This window comes from Podarcis gaigeae (assembly GCF_964106915.1).
Source record: "Podarcis gaigeae genome assembly, chromosome: 3".
In the NCBI taxonomy this organism is placed as follows: Eukaryota; Metazoa; Chordata; class Lepidosauria; order Squamata; family Lacertidae; genus Podarcis; species Podarcis gaigeae.
In genome coordinates this window covers 69,429,882-69,447,988 of record NC_139680.1, presented here as the reverse complement: position 1 = coordinate 69,447,988, position 18,107 = coordinate 69,429,882, and the positions used below count along the sequence as shown (strand labels likewise).

The window sequence follows — 18,107 nt, the reverse complement described above, 5'->3', positions numbered from 1 at the left end:
AGATATGTGATTGGTTGCAGCATCTTGCTGTGCGCATGCATACACACTAAAGGGAGGTTTACCCAGTGTTGCGTGTGAAGCGGCCCAAAAAATGAGGTAGCAACCACTCTCCCTCGATTACAGACAATCCACAAATAAATGTTTATTATTGGTAGCTTATGTTGTTTGCCCTCACAGAAGTATTTGTGTGTTCTGTTTCATATAACCTTCTGTCCTATCGGTGGGTATTTGGGCATCATTTTTCTTCCACAAAATAGCTGTATCCTGTACAATCGCACTGTAGCCCCAATGCAACCTGCCACTTGCATTTTATGAGTGCATTCCCTGTGATAAAACAGGAATGACATATACCTGCAAGATTCAGGAGTTAGGGAAGGGCTCTTGTTTTACATGGCTCAATCCCAGGCATAATCCTTAGCATATTCAGGTGGGGCTGGGAAAAGTCCATCTGAAACCCTAGAGAGCTGCTGCCAGCCAGTGTTGACAATACTGAGCTGGATGGGCAGCCTGCCTGCCTCAGTATAAGGCAGCTTTCTATGTTCCACCAATGGACATGAGCAAGAACGAGTAACTATCACTAGGGTGTATGAGGCTGCTTCCTTCAGATTAGCCTGGGATCTCCCAAGATGGTTATTTGAGAGTCCTAAGTCCACTGTTGCTCTCTCCCATGGCAGAACGATTAAAGGTTGATTCCAGTTACAGCTACCCTGACCAGGCCCATGTGTGTGTCAAAGGCTTACCTGTAAGAGGGTTGGATACTGTGCAATTGTTGTGCACGTTGGTTTTCAGAGGACACGCAGCAGCCGTGAACCATATAAAAGTATATTCACAATCCTCAATGGCTGTTATAAGTTCAGGCTTGGAATCCTGGACAAAAATGGATATGAAAAAGTCAACTTCTGCAAAACTTCTGTGCTGGGGTACTGGCAATATTTCTTGCAGCACACTTTACCCTTTTGGGGGAAGGCAGCAGGAATGTTGACCCCTGGTAGCAGCCTACTTTCCCTTCAGAAGGTCTTAGCAAAGTTATTGTGGCCAAAAGACACAAAAGCATAAATCCCCTTGGACATCCATCAGTTTAAGCTTCTGTTATAGAACCCTCGTCACCACCCAAGATTAATCTGGACCACACACTGTTTTCCTTTCCAGGGAACTACTCTGTGACGAGTTCCTCAGGGCAGCACAATTACTGCCTCGTCCTGCCAAGTGTTTTATTACCCACAGCTGCAGATTTGGGGGTAAATTTGTCATCTGCATGCTATCTAAGATACAAATCCAATCCCATGGTCCATTTTTACCCCCAGGAACCTATGCAATGGCTCTTCACATGGGGGGGGGGGGACATAAAAAATCGGACCTACTTAGGCATACTTACAACTGCATTTTCGTCACACTTGAAGCGGATTATTGTAGACTTCTTCCTGATCTGGTCTGGACACTTCTCACCATTGATGTATTTAATAACAAAAATGCCATTTTGCCACTGGATTCCCTCAGACACCTCACCCAAGTTTATATACTTGGACCCATCCATCAGGCAGGCTGCAGAATCCGGTGAACAGAAATCTATGTTTGGCACCAGAAAAGAGGGTGGGGAAGCGAAAATAAAGGGTTTAGCATTGCCTGATAGCCTACCCCACATTCTCTTGGTGGTGGTGGTGTCTTACCACAAATAACATATTCAAGAAAAGCTACCAAAAAGCACACGTTTCTGAGGTGGCTACACCACTTCAACTTAATTCAAGGAAAAGTTGGGGCTTCTGAATGGGTAAAGTCTATATTATTTTTCAGAAATTATTTCAACATCATTTTTCAGGACCACAATACCTCAAGGACCACTTCTCCCAAAATGAACCACCCTGAGATCATCATCTGAGGCTCTTCTTTGTGTGCCTCCTCCATGAGAGGTCTGGAGGGTAGCAACATGATAACAAGCCTTTTCTGCGACGGTTCCCCGTTTGTGGAAGGCTCTCCCCAGGAAAGTCCATCTGGCACCCTCATTACATATCTTTGGGCACCAGGTATCTATGGCCTTTTAAAGGGGGTGTTTGTTTATTACTATGTTATGTATTTTTGTGTTTTTATATTGTAAACCACCCTGTGATCCTCGGATGAAGGGCACTACAGAAATTAGTTAACAACAACAACAAACTTTCTGGTGTCAACTGGGTCAACTTTAGACAAATACCTCCCCACATAAAATTGAGATGGCATAGTTCCTGGGCAAAGAAACAACACGTATAAATAGCTCTATGTGTCATTTCTACATATACTCAGAATCAGCAAGTCTAGTAATAAAATTTAGAGTATTTATGTTATTACCTGCCATCTTAATAGTAAGATGTTTGGGGTGTGCCAGGGAAAAATACCTTATCATATTAACCTTCAATTACACAGGGAGGTATACAACATTACAGTGGTACCTCTAGTTACGGACTTCATCCGTTCCGGGGTGCCGTTTGCACCCCGAAAAGTCCGTAACTAGAGTGCCGCTTCTGCGCACGTGCAAAGTGTGCAGAATGCTTCTGTGCATGCATGCGTGGTGAAACCCGGTAGTATACACTTCCAGGTTTGTTGCTTTCCAAGCCGAAAAGACGCAACATGAACCTAACGCAACACGAGTCATATTCAGAGCAGACCTATTGAAATAAATGGATCTACTCCCAAGTATGTCTTGGTTTGCTGTTATTCCCAAGATAGAACACATTCCACGACTATACAAAAATAAATACCAGGGTTAGGGAAAAACATTGCAAAGAGCAATAAGAATCAAGGACAGTGTGTTCACAATCAAAGGTAGGAGCTGTTCCATTTACTACTCTTTTACCATGTAAAAAACCTATGTTCACATTCACAGTGGGTTACAACAGTGCTTTTTAATCTCTTTTCCCACATCCAACTCTTTGGACACCAATGTTCTCAGTTTCAAGGAAGCTATGTAGGTCATTCCTCCCTTGCTCCAGGGTAATTTTTAAGACAATGAGGCAGAACTGGTACACTGTTGCACAAACAGAGAATGCTAGGAGAAGAATCAGATTACAGGATGCTTACAGCTTTCACTTAGCCTTAAATAGGACACAGCAGGTTTCATAACACTGCTGCAGCCACAAAAGAGTGAAGACAGCATTCACCTGCCCTCTCAACATGGAGAAGCCCAATATGAGAAACAAGACGGAGCAGGTGCACAGTGGATTGCCTTCTTCATAACACTCCAGTTCCCAATATACAGCTTATCTTGCAAGCAACATCAAATTTTGATATGCTTTTCACCTGGTGTCAAGGCAACAGACAGGATGCTTAGCTGTGAGGTAAGTGGGGATAAGTCTTCCCCCTCTCCTTAAGGGATCTTGGGGCTCCAGTCACTTTGCTACAAGATCCAACACTACTGCCACACACACATTTGGGTAGCAGCAATGGGAAGAGCTTGAACTGTCAGTGGGTGTGGCTTTCCGCCTTCTAACATTTACCCAGCAGGCAGTCAAGGCCATGCACTTCTAACAGCACATGGGTTTACGTAAATGCCTTGCTATGATGAAGTGGTACCCAACAGAGCTGTGGCCTCCCTTTTTTCCCACCCTGCCCCTGTGCAGTTCAATCCCTCTACTCGGCCCCACTCCTGCACACACAGCCTGCGCTGTCTCTCCAGTTCTTACCCGCTCCTCGATGTGGCACCAAAGATTTACAGACGTTGATGTAGTATTTTTGAGAAGAGTTAGTCATTGAAATGGCTTCCCAGTTCTCCTTATGCCGTGTCAGAGAGGAGAGATCGTATGAGTTGCCGGTACTGTCTCTGCAACAGAACAAAGGACGTTTTACAGCAAAAAAGTTAACAGGAGACATCCTGCGGAGAAGCACATCAACAGTGTAAGGAGTGCCAAAAAGTGCCATCAAAATCCAAGCAAAATTTCCTGTCCTGCCACATAGCTTATCTAGCACAACGACCACCACTCTTCTGTTAACTACTCTAGCAGCGCAAAAGCTTCTCAAGTATCTAGGGGTTCCGTATCTGAGAATCTGTACAACAAGATGGTCTTTCGACACCCACCATCTCACCACCACCCACTTGTTAGTTGTTTCTGCTGATGGCCGGGGAACAAAAGTTCTCCCCCACCCCCAAAAAAATCATCACACTGAATAGCTGCTTTAATGGCCTAGGCATCACCATTTAACACAGACAGGACAGGAATCCCTAAAGAAGGGGTGGGAAGGAAATAAATTTATTGTTTAGACAGCCAGGTGAAGTCAACTTACTTATAGGAGCACTCGATAGACCTGGAAGGTGGGCAGGCAAGAGGAGTGTGCCACTCAAACAAATAGGTGCAATCTTCCATTTCCTTCAGAAACACTGGCTGAGAAAAGAAAGGTAAAACCCCCCACAACCCATTACATACAGTAGCCGACAATACCAGTAAGGCTGAAAGCAGACAACCCTACCCCATCCGAGGTCTGGACTACTGTTTTATGCAAAACAGTAACCATCTGCAAAATGGAGCTTCTGCTCCAATGAACCATCTACATCTTATACTGGGGAAATGCACTGTGGTCCTATTCAAACAAACATTTTAAAACAAGACCAAATGGATTTTAATCAGAAGGGTGAATCTGAAGTATTTTGGCTAACATAAATAACGGATTCAAGCTCATTGCCTTGGCATGTGCTGCTTTCACACTACACTTTATTTATTTGCTCAGCAGTTTTTATCTTTTCTTTTTTTAAAACAAAGTAATTTTGTTACTAACATATTTAGCTGCCCTAACAATATTTGGGTTTTCAGTACTTTTGGCCCACCCTACTTACCTGGTTCACATGCTGCATACAAATAAGCTGAATGAGAGCAGAATGAGGAATGTGCAATTATGATTGGTGCCACATAAAGTCAGTGGAGAGGGAAGGGCAATGGCAATTATGAAATGAACTTGCAGATATCAAGCTCTATGCACAAAGCTACATGGTGGATGAAGTGTTCATGTAGGGCCCATCAGGTGGGCTCAGGGGCTGCGCACACCTGTGCAACCCTGATCTCCAACTGCACATAATAAATAATAATAATAATAATAATAATAATAATATTTATATCCCGCCCTCCCCAGCCGAAGCTGCATAATAAAACAGCATAAAAGTACAGCACAAATAACACTCTAAAATCATTCATTATAAAATTAATTAATTCAAGCCACTGGCAACCATTGGGCCAGAACTCCGCGAAGATTGCCGAGGGAGGGAGTCAGGCTGTGCTCTGGCCAAAGGCCTGGTGGAACAGCTCTGTCTTGCAGGCCCTGCGGAAAGATGTCAAGTCCCGCAGGGCCCTATTCTCTTGTGACAGAGTGTTCCACCAGGTCGGAGCCACAGCCGAAAAAGCCCTGGCTCTAGTTGAGGCCAGCCTAACTTCTCTGTGGCCTGGGACCTTCAAGACCATAACTTCTCTGTGGCCTGGGACCTTCAAGACCATAAGTTTCTCTGTGGGGCATACCAGGAGAGGCTGTCCCTGCCAGCAGGGGCAGAACGTAAATCTGGGAGATGTCTCAATCATTCGCAGTAGATCAGTAAGTTCCTGACTCCCAATTGTTTAAAAATACCAGCACAAAAATGACTCCTTTTCCTCCTCTAAATTATACAGCTGAAATGAAGAAAGCTTGCCAGGGCCGGGGCAGGGAGGAGATCAAGAATGGGGGTTTTTTGTGCATAGAAGTATTGTGTCTCCACTCCAGTGTGGCATGAAAAGTAAAATTCCTAGGTTCAGACTATTTTTATTCAGACTATTCTTTTTCACCAGGCTCTGGAAGGTGGATCTCTAGCTTCCAGTTAATTATAAATAAATAAAAAGCCTATGCAGCTCCTGCAAGTCTGATGTCTGCCCACCCAGGCTCTATGTGGTTACAGCTATGTGTGCTTAGAGCTTATGGCTTTGCAGGAAGACAGTTACATAAGGGGTTTTGACAATCACATCTGAGACTAACACCCAAGTCTGCTTACCTGTGAATTACTTTCAGGATCACAATAGAACAATATGGCTGTTGACCGCTGATATATCTTGTGGCATGTCTCCCCGTTGGTGTAGTTAATTTTGATTAATCCATTTTCGTATGTCAGCTTTGTAGTTTTCAGACCTGAACAGTGAGTTATAAAGAGTATATTAACTGAAGGCATAGGAGTTTTGTACTGTAAACATTAGCCATATATATATATAGACTAAAGCTAATTCGGCCTGTGGGCCCAGTGGTCCCCCAATGCTGCCTTCTTTTGTCAATAGTCAGCTTGCAAAGCACACTAAGGAATGACAGCTCTAAAAAGAAAAGCTTAGACTCATCCCATTTCAGTATTTAGTTGTTTTTTAATAGCAATTCCACCCCCACTGATGTTATGATTTATGATTTATTGAAATTGGGGAGGGTGGGGGGTATGTTGACCTGAGCATGACCTGGGACATGATATTGGCCCTTTCCCATCCCCTCTTCCCAGTGTTCCCCACTATCCAACCCAGTTTCCACTCAATACACTACAGAAATGCAAGGACATCTCCAGAGGGGCTCTACAGGCAACCTGACTCAACACTCTGCGCATACACAATACCTAATAAAGGTGTGTGTACACGTGTACTTTATTTACACCCCACTCTGTGTGTTTAGTTACAGAATGCATACATTTGCATGTCTAGTGCCTGAGTGTGCATGTGTTCATACACAGAATCTGAGCACAGTGCTGCGTCTGATCAGAAATTGTGGTGGAAGTATGTGGAGGGAGATGCCATCTCCAAACTCAACTGGGTTCAAGGTTATTTTACTAGTTCTCAACTGTGGACTTCAAGGTCAAATGCTAATACTAACCACAGAAGACAGGTGAATGTTAGCTGTGGGAATAGAATACAACAGCCATCACATGATGGCTACATGATGACTTACTGTATTTTCCGGCCCATAGGGCGCACTGGCCCATAGGGCGCACCTAAGTTTTTTTGGGGGGGGAAATAAAGGGGGGGAAATTATTTTTCCCCCCAGGCGCGGGGCTGGGGCGGGGGAAGCCTGAGCTTCCCCCGACCCCAGCCTCCAGAACAGGCAGCTCTCCACGTGGGAGAGCTGCGCACCAACCCCTCGCTCTCCAGGCTTCAGCGAAAGCCTGCATTCACCCCATAGGACGCACACACATTTCCCCTTCATTTTTGGAGGGGGGAAAGTGCATCCTATAAGGCAAAAAATAAGGTAGCTGGAAATGTCAGGAACGTCGAGAGGTATTCCTTCCACTAAACAGAAATACTAGACAAACGTGTGGATTTTAAAATAAAACTATTTAAGGTGGACATTTGCTCTGGAAGTACACCTTGATACTTCATGCATCCTCCCCTCTGAAGCCAGGCAAACTTCCCCTGATATATCCAAGCCGCTACATCCCAGAATGACATCTTACCTGCTATTTTTTTAAAGCTGGGGTCTCGTTTTTTAATTTGACATGCCGACACAACATCTGCAGTTGTTCCTGGTTCATTGCACTTCCCCACTGTTAATCCATCACAGACTCTGAAGTAGTAGTCATATTCCTCAGTGCTCACTTTCACATCCTTCCCACGAAGCGGTGTCAGATCATACACATGACCATACCTTGGATCTTTTACTTGACAGTTCTCACCTTAAAAGAACACCAAACCCAGGGGAACGTTATTCACATGCACACAAAGCCTTATTCCCAGGTCAACGCCTCGGTCCAAAGGTGGACCAGAGATAACATTTTCTGAATATGAATTTGTGCATCTGTTCATTTCTGAACGTTGCAGTTATTTTCGGAAAGTTGTTTTGTATGAGAAAGGAGTCCATTTGCAAACTTTTATGCAATCATTCCATAACAAAAGCTACGTATGATTTTCTTATTTTCTACTCAAAATGCTTTGCAAGTTAAGATCAGCCGTGCCATGTATCTGGAATCACAGTAGATAGATAATTTAAGGCCATCTGAATTGTCTTATTTCTTCTTGCATTCCAATTATGTACTACTTTCTGCCAAGAGTTTTAGACACATTAGTTAAATAATTTTATTTAACTACAAATACTTACCCTCAACCCTGTGCACAGGACAAGCTGCTACTGTTCTCCAAAGAAACACAAACTCACAGTCGTCTTCATGTTGAAACACTGGTGATCCCTAAGTAAAAAGGAGGAGTTTGTTGTCAGCTTTATACATAAAGTTCTGTTTATCTCCTTATAGAAACTCAGTATATAAATTCACCCACCATTAAGTTATGTAACCAGGACTCAAACTGATCCAAATTCCTTGTAGTGAGAAAACCTGTGAATCTAAGATACTTGCTATTCACTGATCTGTTCAGGGTTATTTTATATACCTGTTATGCGGGAAATCAGCCTGGACAAAAGTATATTGCATAATTAAGCCTGAAGTGTCACTGAAGGGTCTTTTTCAAGCTACTGGCACAACTAATGCTAATACTAACCACGGAAGACAGGTGAACTTGGCACAAGAAGAAGAAGAAGAAGAGTTTGGATTTGATATCCCGCCTTTCACTCCCTTTCAGGAGTCTCAAAGCGGCTAACATTCTCCTTTCCCTTCCTCCCCCACAACAAACACTCTGTGAGGTAAGTGGGGCTGAGAGACTTCAAAGAAGTGTGACTAGCCCAAGGTCACCCAGCAGCTGCATGTGGAGGAGCGGAGACTCGAACCCGGTTCCCCAGATTACAAGACTACCGCTCCTAACCACTACACCACAAGGCGCTGCAATATTGACGCAATCTTTTCGGTTGTACCACACAAAGCAGATTACACAGAAATGTTTTAAGGAGAAATTGCCACTATATTGTAGAACAGTAAACATAAGCAATGAGAGAGAAGAATCCCTTTTGAAAGCAAAATCTGTCTTCTCCTCAGGGCAAGATGTTTCTTGAGCAAATGGCAGTTGGGGGAGTGAAAGGCTCCCTTAGCTGGAATATGAGGAGCCAGATCATGGCACCACATGTACATGTGTCCCACATACTTACAGCTTTTAGAGGGGGTCTACCTGGGACTATGTTAATTCACCATAACGATTTGAAAGTTCAGAACGTCACAAAAAACGAGAGAGTTGTTGCTTGCTCAGGAAACTGGAGTACAAGAATGAATACTGCAACTCATCTGCAATACTGAGGTGTAAAATGTACATTCCACGTCAGTATTATTAGGGTTCTTGAAGTCCGCTTTGTAAATAAGCTGCTACATGCTTTGCAAATAGAAGCAAGCTTGATCAGCTACTCTGGAGAGCTCAGCTGCTTCCTATCTCATAACAAAATAATGTTGCTAGTTCTAAGCATCTGAATTCTCTCCAGGTGGGGGAAGAGGAAAGAGAGAATATGATCAGATGTTAGTGGCAAGTTACAAGGGTCCCTATGCCACACCTTGTTTGTTAGGATGAGCAGTAGTCACTCCAAAATGACCATCTGGGCAGCAAAGGATGCAGCTCTGTGGCAGCTCTGCGTGTGGTACTCACTCACTCACTCCCTTGAAGGGCTACTGGTCCTTTTAGGCTGGAAGTAGAGGAAGGACCCTGGCAGTGCATGCAAACTCAGCTCCAGAGCTGCACAGGCACAATGGGAAGGGGGAACTGCAGCTATGCAGGCAAGCCCTTCAATAGGCTTGCAAGGTTGCTAAAGGAAGTCAATTTTTTTTTTACATCCAGACCATTCGGCATCAATAGATAGACCCAAAAACTTACCATACTTTGATCACACTGGAAGATGATCCGCGTTGAGTACTGCCTGTTACCTTTGCACGTGTCCCCACTTGAGTACACGATACTAAGGGACCCATCAGCGGCAGCCTGAGGACGCATGTGAATCATGCCAAGACTCTGACCTTTGTCCGCGTATTTCACACAAGATCCAATTATACCACCTGCAGCCAAAAGGAACACTTAAACATGTGCTTTTAAACTCCACTAAAAATTTGCATTAATCTCTTTTAAAAGAAGGTCAGAAGTAATTCATAACAGTTTTCACTTTACAGATAGGTAGCCGTGTTGGTCTGCCATAGTCAAAACAAATTTTTTTTTCCTTCCAGTAGCACCTTAAAGACCAACTAAGTTAGTTCTTGGTATGAGCTTTCTTCATCTGAAGAAGTGTGCAGGCACACGAAAGCTCATACCAAGAACTAACTTAGTTGGTCTTTAAGGTGCTACTGGAAGGAATTTTTTTTTAGTTTTCACTTTAAGAGTACTGAAGCCAGCAGTGCCTGGGCTGACCACCAATTGCACTTCGGGATCCAGTGAATGGAGCTCCACCCATGGGATGCTCCCATGAAGATCAGTAGAAGGGACCCTTCAACTGATTCTTTCCCCCTAAAGCCCCTGAAAAACAGTTTCAAAGAGTTCAGGAACCCTGTACTTCAGGCACAATCTCTGTAGTGGGAGTCTCTACTGGATCAAAGTCCCTTCTGTGAATGGAAGCAGGTCCTGCTCAAAGAAGGTCAACTCTGGATATAACTCGGTGTAAGTCAATGAGTTACTGAAGTGGGAGTATTTTTTCCTCTAAGTTATTAAAAACCATTACTTTGTAATCAATTTATTTTTAGTAAAAAGAAGTTGCCATAAAAGTTCTGCCTTTTTATTAACAGCTTAAGGGTGCTTGCCCTGGCCATAAAGCTCACCAGCTTGGCATTTCCACATAAGATTCCTGAAACTAAAACTCAGTTCCAACTGTTCTTCCATAGCAAAATATAAATTCAAAGTTTAATCCAACCCGAGCAGGAAAATAAGATTAATTGCATGCATCCTGCACACCAGCGTGCCTCCCCATAACATGCCACAGCACCCTACACGTAGCAGTGACTATCTCTGCCTCTATCAAAAGGCTCAGAAACTGTTCATCTGGATTTCACCAACCCTCTCTCGGTGGCAGGTTAAAGTTAGAGTTGGCTCGTGGATGTCTGAATAATCTGAATGCCAAGTTTCTCTAAGCATTCACCAAAGCTACCCAGAGGGGCTATGACAGCTCTGCTGAGAAGTATCAGGGCAAAGAGGTGAAGCAGACAGAGACTGCCAGGAGTGGGGAAGTCAGAGAAGAAGAAGGGGAACTGAGGTGGTGGGAAATAGCCTGTTGCCCTGATAGCCCCTCCATTCCCATAAACCAAGTCTAATGCTTACCAGGGCACCCTGGTATGGGGGGAAGAGGCTTGCAAACACTTAAAAAGAAAGTTCTTCCTTTTGCGTCTTTTGATGTATCCAGGGCAATCCAAGGATCACTTGCTCTGCTTAAGTCACTCAGGTCATACTCATTACCAGCTGAATCTGAAAAATAGTCATGCCAGAAACCACAAAATGCTTAAGTCTACAATATTCAGTTGACTCCAGTTTAAAGGATTACAGTAATCCAAGCCAGGCAGCCAAGATAGCAAAATGCTGTGTGATCATGTAAAAACCAAGAAGCTGAACAGCTAAAATCACAATGAGGCACAGAGAAGGGGACCGGCCAGAACCAAATGCCTTGACTTGTGGGAGTGGAAGAGCTTCTGCCAGCATAAAATCCAAAATGGAGGGTAGAAGGCAGCCTACACAAGGCAGATAAAAAAAGGCAAGGAGGAGCAGAATACTCAACGTCTCCAAAACATACTGAAAACTTGAATGCTCAACATGTGTTGCCATGAACATTCTTCAAGAGCACTTACTGAGAAGAGATTTTTTCTCCCAGCTCTTTAAAGGGAGATGTTGGTTTAGTAGGGCGGAAAGCCTCTTTTGGGCAAGTGCCCCTGTGGAAGGTTCCTATCAGCACCTGTCAGGTACTCCATTTTGTATCAGAAAAATAGTTTCACTACATTTTTTTATAGAGGTTGCCTCTTTATGTTTGCTGTGCTAGGGCAAAGCAACCATTGAGACAACTCAATGTCACAATCACTATGCTATTAAGCACAAAAACAAAACCTCTGGCTGGAACAGCCAATGGATTTCGTTTAGAGTGGAATGCCTTAACTTTCAGTGAGTTGATGGTAGTCAAACACTTCAGGTGTTCTAAGGCAAATGCTTTTCAAAGCAGCCCAGTTTTAAGGCAGGGAAATGTAAAATCAGCTTTTGTGGGGAAAATACTACATATGGTTTCTGTATGTGGCAGGAGGAATACAGATTTCTTTATGCTCTGTGTCCTTTAAAAGTCTCCCACCCACCCCAAAGTGCATCCTAAGGGGAAAGGAAACTACAGTGGTGCCCCGCAAAACGAATGCCTCGCTAAACGAAAAACCCGCAAGACGAAAGGGTTTTCCGATTTTTAGCGGCTTCGCAAGACGAATTTCCCTATGGGCTTGCTTCGCAAGACGAAAGCCCATAGGGAAATCTCCAGGGACAGCGGGGAAGCGCAGCGCGCCTTCTCCTCTGTTCCCGGACCTGTCCTAAGGCTTGCGGTGGGAGGTCCGGGAACAGAGGACAAGGCGCGAAGGGCTTCTCCTCTGTTCCCGGGGCTTGCGGTGGGAGGAGGGTTTTTCCTCCCCACCGCCAACATTCAGAACAGCATTCTGAATGTTGGCGGTGGGGAGGAAAGCCCTCCTCCCACCGCAAGCCTTCAGGACAGGTCCAGGAACAGAGGGGAAGGTGCGCAGCGCTTCTCCTCTGTTCCCGGACCTGTCTTGAAGACTTGCGGTGGGAGGAAGGTTTTCCTCCCCACCGCCAACATTCAGAAGGCTGTTCTGAAGGCTGGCGGTGGGAAGAAAAGCCCTTCTCCCCCGCCAGCCTTCAGAAGAGTTCCCGCCTAGGCTGCGGATAGCAGCCTGCTGCCCCGCGCGAGGGGCGCTTTTAAGCAGAGCGCCCCTCACACGGGGCAGACATTCGCCGCTTGGGAAGTCCTGCAGGGCTCCCCAAGCTGCGAATGTCTGCCCCGCAGCTTGGAGAGCCCTGCAGGGAAGTCCTGCAGGGTTCCCCAAGCTGCGAATGTCTGCCCCGCGCGAGGGGCGCTCTGCTTAAGAGCGCCCCTCGCGCAGGGCAGCAGGCTGCTATCCGCAGCTTGGAGAGCCCTCTGGACCTCTTCTGAAGGCGGGCAGGGGGGCAAAAGTCTTTGCTCCCCCCCGCCTGCCTTCAAAAGCCGTCCGGGAGCATTTTAAAATCGCCCCGGGACAGCGGAGGAATTCTCCGCTGTCCCGGGGCGACTTAAAAGCCCCCGGGAAGGGAGGCAGGGGGGACAAAAACTTTTGCCCCCCGCCCGCCTTCAGAAGAGGTCCTGGACCTCTTCTGAAGGCTGGCGGGGGGCAAAAGTCTTTGCTCCCCCCTGCCTGCCTTCCCGGGAGAGCGGAGAAACGCAGCGCGTTTCTCCACTGTCCCGGACGGCTTTTGAAGGCAGGCGGGGGGGAGCAAAGACTTTCGCCCCCCGCCGGCCTTCAGAAGAGGTCGGGGGACAGACTGTCCCTGGACCTGGTCTGAAGGCGGTTTCCATAGGAACGCATTGATTGATTTTCAATGCATTCCTATGGGAAACCGTGCTTCGCAAGACGAAAAACTCGCAAGACGAAAAGACTTGCGGAACGAATTAATTTCGTCTTGCGAGGCACCACTGTATAAGCATGTTGGAAACAAGTCATAGCACCTGCTGAAGAGAAGGGGGAAGGAAACATGCCACCTGCAGGACATCTCTATCACTGAAGCAGATTCGAGTGACCTTTCCAATGAATTTCCCTACATTCATTTACTTACCAGTAACTTGACAATCAACTGGAGACGGTGGGCAGGCTAAGGCCGTGTGAAACTCAAAGAAAGTATTATAAATTCTACGTGCAGAGTTAATCTCTTCATGCACGAATCTGAGTAGTCCGGGGTAGGAGGATTGATTGCAGATAAAGGTCACAGTGAAAGTGTCATTGATTCCTAAGGAGTGGAAATAAAAACACCAAAAAGTATAAAGTAAACCCACATGAGTTATTTGACAAAAAAAGGTCAGAGCTCCAACTATCTGCCTTTTTTAGAATTTTGTGTCTACTGAAAATTCACCAGCTATGACGGGAAGGTCAATGATGCATGCTGTCGCTGCACTTTGCTTGAATTCACAAAGGGATGTTTTCACTCTGTCATAAACCCACTTGACAGGAACCAAAGAGAGAACCTCCCCACTTAACACCTCCTAAACCTATTTTCCTGGACTAAAGAAGATGCCAAGCATTGCCTTTAGGCTGTGTATTCAATCTAGTAAGCCCAAGGGTCCTATTTGACTGGGTGCTTGCTTTGCCCTTGTCAGAACACATAACTAAAACGTGAAGCCTGGACACGGCTTGGTCTCCATTGCCCAAGGGAATGTTGCCTATTCCCTCAGCCTCAGTGGGCCCCTTCCATCTCCCTATGTGAATTGCGAAGATGCTGGTGGGACAGCGAACACATATGCTGTGTCAAAGATTTGCTGTAAAATGGCTACCCTTGGTTTTGATCTTACTCCATTATCTTGATTCCTTTAAGAAACTATCTTCGATGAGAAATCTGGCATTGATGATAGAGCTGATTTGAACACAGGCTCACCCAATGTCTAGCTGCTTTGCCTAAATTATTGCTTGAAGTGAGAGGACTCAGGTCTAGCTCTACCATCTTATAGGTATCATACATCTGGAAATCTACATGCCCTGATTTAGGAAACCCAATGGAGTAGTCACAGCTGTACCTGTGCTTGTGCTGCATGAAGGGCCCCTCTCAGCTGCCCCTACCTTGCAAGGAGGGTGGAAGCAAGTGGCTCTTAGTAACAACTTTACCTGTGTATTTAAGAAACAGTTCTCCTTCTGTAGACAGCTGAAGAGTTTTGTTCAGTTTCACCAAACGAATGTGTTTCAGATCTTCTGTTTCACATCCACCAATTGAGTCAGCAGCTGGCTGGCTACTGTTAACTGCACATTCCTCTGCTGGTCCACAAATGTTTAGCTAAGAGATTCAACATACAATAAAATATCTGAGATGCCATAGAATGACTAACTTGCAGCAAAAAACAAAAGGCATGAACCCAAAGGACATGAAGTATTGTGTTTGGAAAAGAAAAGAAACATTACCATGTAGGACTTCCCAATTCCCATGGCTATGTATTTTTTTTCTGAAGCCAACGGTTCCAGGTTAAACACAAAGTCACTGTTGGGATCTTTTACAGTGCAGCTCTGTAGAAAACAAAACCATTTATCAAGAGGAGAGAATAAGATATGATAGATATGTACCATCAAAATGCTTGTAGCCCTTTTGATTTCCAAGTCAAGAAGTCCATCTTCCATACTGGTTAGACACAGCTCCTCAGAGACCAATTTTAAGGTCTTCTCAAGTTTTATAGACCAATGGGTATCAAGCAAAAGATCAGAACTTACTTCGAGGAGGATTATGGTGCCCACATATACCAATTCCTTTTACAGCTCTATCATCAGAAACAGTGCCCTGTTAAGTCACACCCAGCTAACCTTCCATTTAATTGTACAGTTGTACCTTGGTTCTTGAACGGAATCCATTCCGGAAGTCCGTTCTGACTTCTGAAAATGTTCAAAAACCAAGGCACAACTTCTGCACTCAACTGGAAGCTGCAGAAGCCGCATCACAAGTTCGGCATCCAAAAAACGTTTGCAAACCGGAACACTCACTTCTGGGTTTGCGGCGTTAGGGTGCCAAAACATTCACAAGGCATTTGAGAACCAAGGTACAACTGTACTTTCTATGTCTCACACTTCTCACTACAACCATGGGAGCTCAAATAAAAGCTACCCAACGATACTTAAGAACTGGATTTAACAGTTTTGCTTCCAATTAAACCTGCATTTCTTTAGGGACACTTAGAAGCTAGTATCCTGAATTTCTCACAAGGATGCTGTGGGAAACAGAAGGGTGTTTGCAGAAGGGAGAGCACGTTAAGACACTTTGCAAGTAGGCTTTGAGTAGATCAGAAATTTGCTTATTGTAGATCTCAAGCAGCCTCTGCTGTGCTCTTCCCATTGAAGGCCTCCTCCCTGGTGGGCTGGGGGTAATGGCAAGGTGAAGGGGGGTGGGTACTTTTTTGTAAGAACTTGAGCTCACAAAGACCTTTGAGCTTTTTCAAGTGCTTGACTCAGGGGCTTACAAGAATGCAATAGTTCTTAGGTTAAGCTTTGGGGTGCTCATGCACCTTTGCCTCAAGCAGACATGAACAGCACTGGGTTGTGAAGATACCTGTTTACCTATTCATATGGCACATGGGTAAAACCCCCACAAATGTCCACATGTGTTTTCTGCCACTCACCTGAGCATCCCCTGCTGCAGTTGTGATTGGACAAGCAGCTTCCGTTTCCCACAGGAAAACTGCAACACATTCTTTCATCTCAATGAATCTTGGGCTACTACTCTGAAAATACAAGTTGTCAGAAAGTTATGGCAAGGAATGCATACAAGCAGCCTGGCTTCAAGAGCACCATAGAGATACATTCCAAGTGTGCTGCAAATTTTTGGTCCAGTAATTTGGGAGGGTAGGATTTCAGGTTCTTTGCTTGTAAAGCAAATGTGGTCATTTTATCGCAAAGCATTAGAAATTTCCCCAATAATAATTTATCCTTTCCCCCATCCAACATACACCAAGAAAAAAGTGGTAATCAGCAAGTCACTGCCTAACACAAGGCTAGCAATTTCCCAGGGGCGGGGAATGAAACCAACTCTTTATCAGTTGCACTGGACAGCCTTTAAAATCGTGCTTCAACTGCCAGCATAGATGAGTAGCTTTTACGCCATTTTGAAACAGCTAAGCAATTGGGCACTAGTAAGATCATTCTGCATTTCATAACAAAGGATATTCAAGGGAGACTTGGGTATTTACCCACAAATGCTCTGTGCTCTTACATATTGGTGGTCTAATCAGATAACATTATGACACCACACTGAGAGGAGAAGCAAGCTAGCTGGAAACTTACGAGAGTGGCCTTGGAGCAGACGAGGTGGACAAGGCTTGTGAAAGGCTCACTCTTACCCTCCGCCGTGATGCACAGAGAGCCACTGGTATAATTTAGGAGGATTTTGCCAGGGCCTTCAACCACAGGTTCTTGTTGGGCAATCCCCACATTACTGATGGAAACCTCAAGCGAACCGCTCTGAAATTAGAAAAAAGAACATCATTCTGAAGCAAAATATGATGAATTTGGGAACATATGGAGTCATGCTATGAAGAGCACTTGCTGGACTGACAAGAGAAATCCAAAATTTAACTAGGCAGTGGCAGGAGTGGGGGTGTGGCATGGCCACCATTATATCCACAGCCCATGCTGGCTAGGGTGGAATCTGGGCGGAAGCAAAAGCCTGCTCCTTTCTACCCCAAACCAGGAACTGAAACAGCAATTGGGCCTGATTCAGATCCAATGCTGTCAAGTGAAGACTGTAGGGCAAGCTCAGGATCTCCCCGCTCAATCCTGTTTATGGGCTCTGTGCAGGCTCCTGCTGGTGGGAAGCCAACAGGCTACAATTCAACCCAGCTGCACCTATGCAGTCAGAACTAGGAGCCCCGTGCTGTCCTGGACTGGGTGAGGGGAGACCTCTGCCCCGTTCAATCCTCCCTCACCAGCACAGCAGATGGGGGCTTCGACTGCATCCTAAGTCAATCTTTTAAAGTTTAGGAGGCGCTCAAGTTAATTAAACACTTGGAGATTTGCCTGCAGGAATAAATTAGATACAAAAGGGAAGAGCAGAAGGCAGGCCAAATAAAAGAGTGAAGAGGAACTCTACTGATACAATGCTCACCTTGCTGTATGTCATTTCACAGACAGATGCCCGCCTGTCACAGCCTGAGATGGGGTTCAAAGGTCGGCAGACATTTATGTAGTATATTTTGCGTGGTCCCTGCTCAGAATTGTCCACTGCCTGCCAATTATCCCTGTCTGCAGACAATGATAAACTGAAAAATGTGCAAAACAAAAATATTGAGTTTGGATACATCAATTTGTATTTTAACTTATTTTTAGCAAGTTATTATCAATGACTCAGACTTTCTTCATTCATTCATCTCATTGCAATGAGCATGCTAAAAAGTAACTGAATTATACTGATCAGTTTTAGAGCACAAAATGAGGAAAGCAAAAATATACATACACACACATGTTCAGGAATACCAATCACTTTATAACAATAACTACAAATGGACAATCTTTGTGAGTAATGTGTCCACACCCTCTTTCCTTCTTTATGATCCATTTG

At 44.9% G+C, this 18,107-nt stretch overlaps 3 protein-coding genes across 3 annotated transcripts in view; 1 reads left to right on the top strand and 2 right to left on the bottom strand.

Annotated features, from left to right (window-relative positions):
• ACAT2 (acetyl-CoA acetyltransferase 2) overlaps positions 1–18,107 on the bottom strand; it is an 833,137-nt gene that overhangs the window by 571,765 nt on the left and 243,265 nt on the right. The window lies entirely within an intron of this gene.
• Positions 1–18,107, bottom strand: part of IGF2R (insulin like growth factor 2 receptor) — a 67,357-nt gene that overhangs the window by 21,304 nt on the left and 27,946 nt on the right. Inside the window, exons 18-32 of the mRNA XM_083731946.1 lie at positions 17,655–17,808; positions 16,835–17,011; positions 16,174–16,275; positions 14,972–15,073; positions 14,681–14,846; positions 13,641–13,811; positions 11,115–11,258; positions 9,690–9,868; positions 8,044–8,131; positions 7,403–7,621; positions 5,975–6,108; positions 4,252–4,349; positions 3,654–3,790; positions 1,376–1,566; positions 741–867 (exon numbers count right to left, since the gene is read on the bottom strand). Of these exons, the coding sequence (XP_083588072.1) occupies positions 741–867; positions 1,376–1,566; positions 3,654–3,790; positions 4,252–4,349; positions 5,975–6,108; positions 7,403–7,621; positions 8,044–8,131; positions 9,690–9,868; positions 11,115–11,258; positions 13,641–13,811; positions 14,681–14,846; positions 14,972–15,073; positions 16,174–16,275; positions 16,835–17,011; positions 17,655–17,808 (2,189 nt within the window). The remainder of the gene's footprint in view (positions 1–740; positions 868–1,375; positions 1,567–3,653; positions 3,791–4,251; positions 4,350–5,974; positions 6,109–7,402; positions 7,622–8,043; positions 8,132–9,689; positions 9,869–11,114; positions 11,259–13,640; positions 13,812–14,680; positions 14,847–14,971; positions 15,074–16,173; positions 16,276–16,834; positions 17,012–17,654; positions 17,809–18,107) is intronic.
• LOC310841491 (proto-oncogene Mas-like) overlaps positions 2,583–18,107 on the top strand; it is a 57,133-nt gene continuing 41,608 nt past the window's right edge. The window contains exon 1 of the mRNA XM_083732680.1: positions 2,583–3,308. The gene's annotated coding sequence lies outside the window, so the exon portion shown is untranslated. The remainder of the gene's footprint in view (positions 3,309–18,107) is intronic.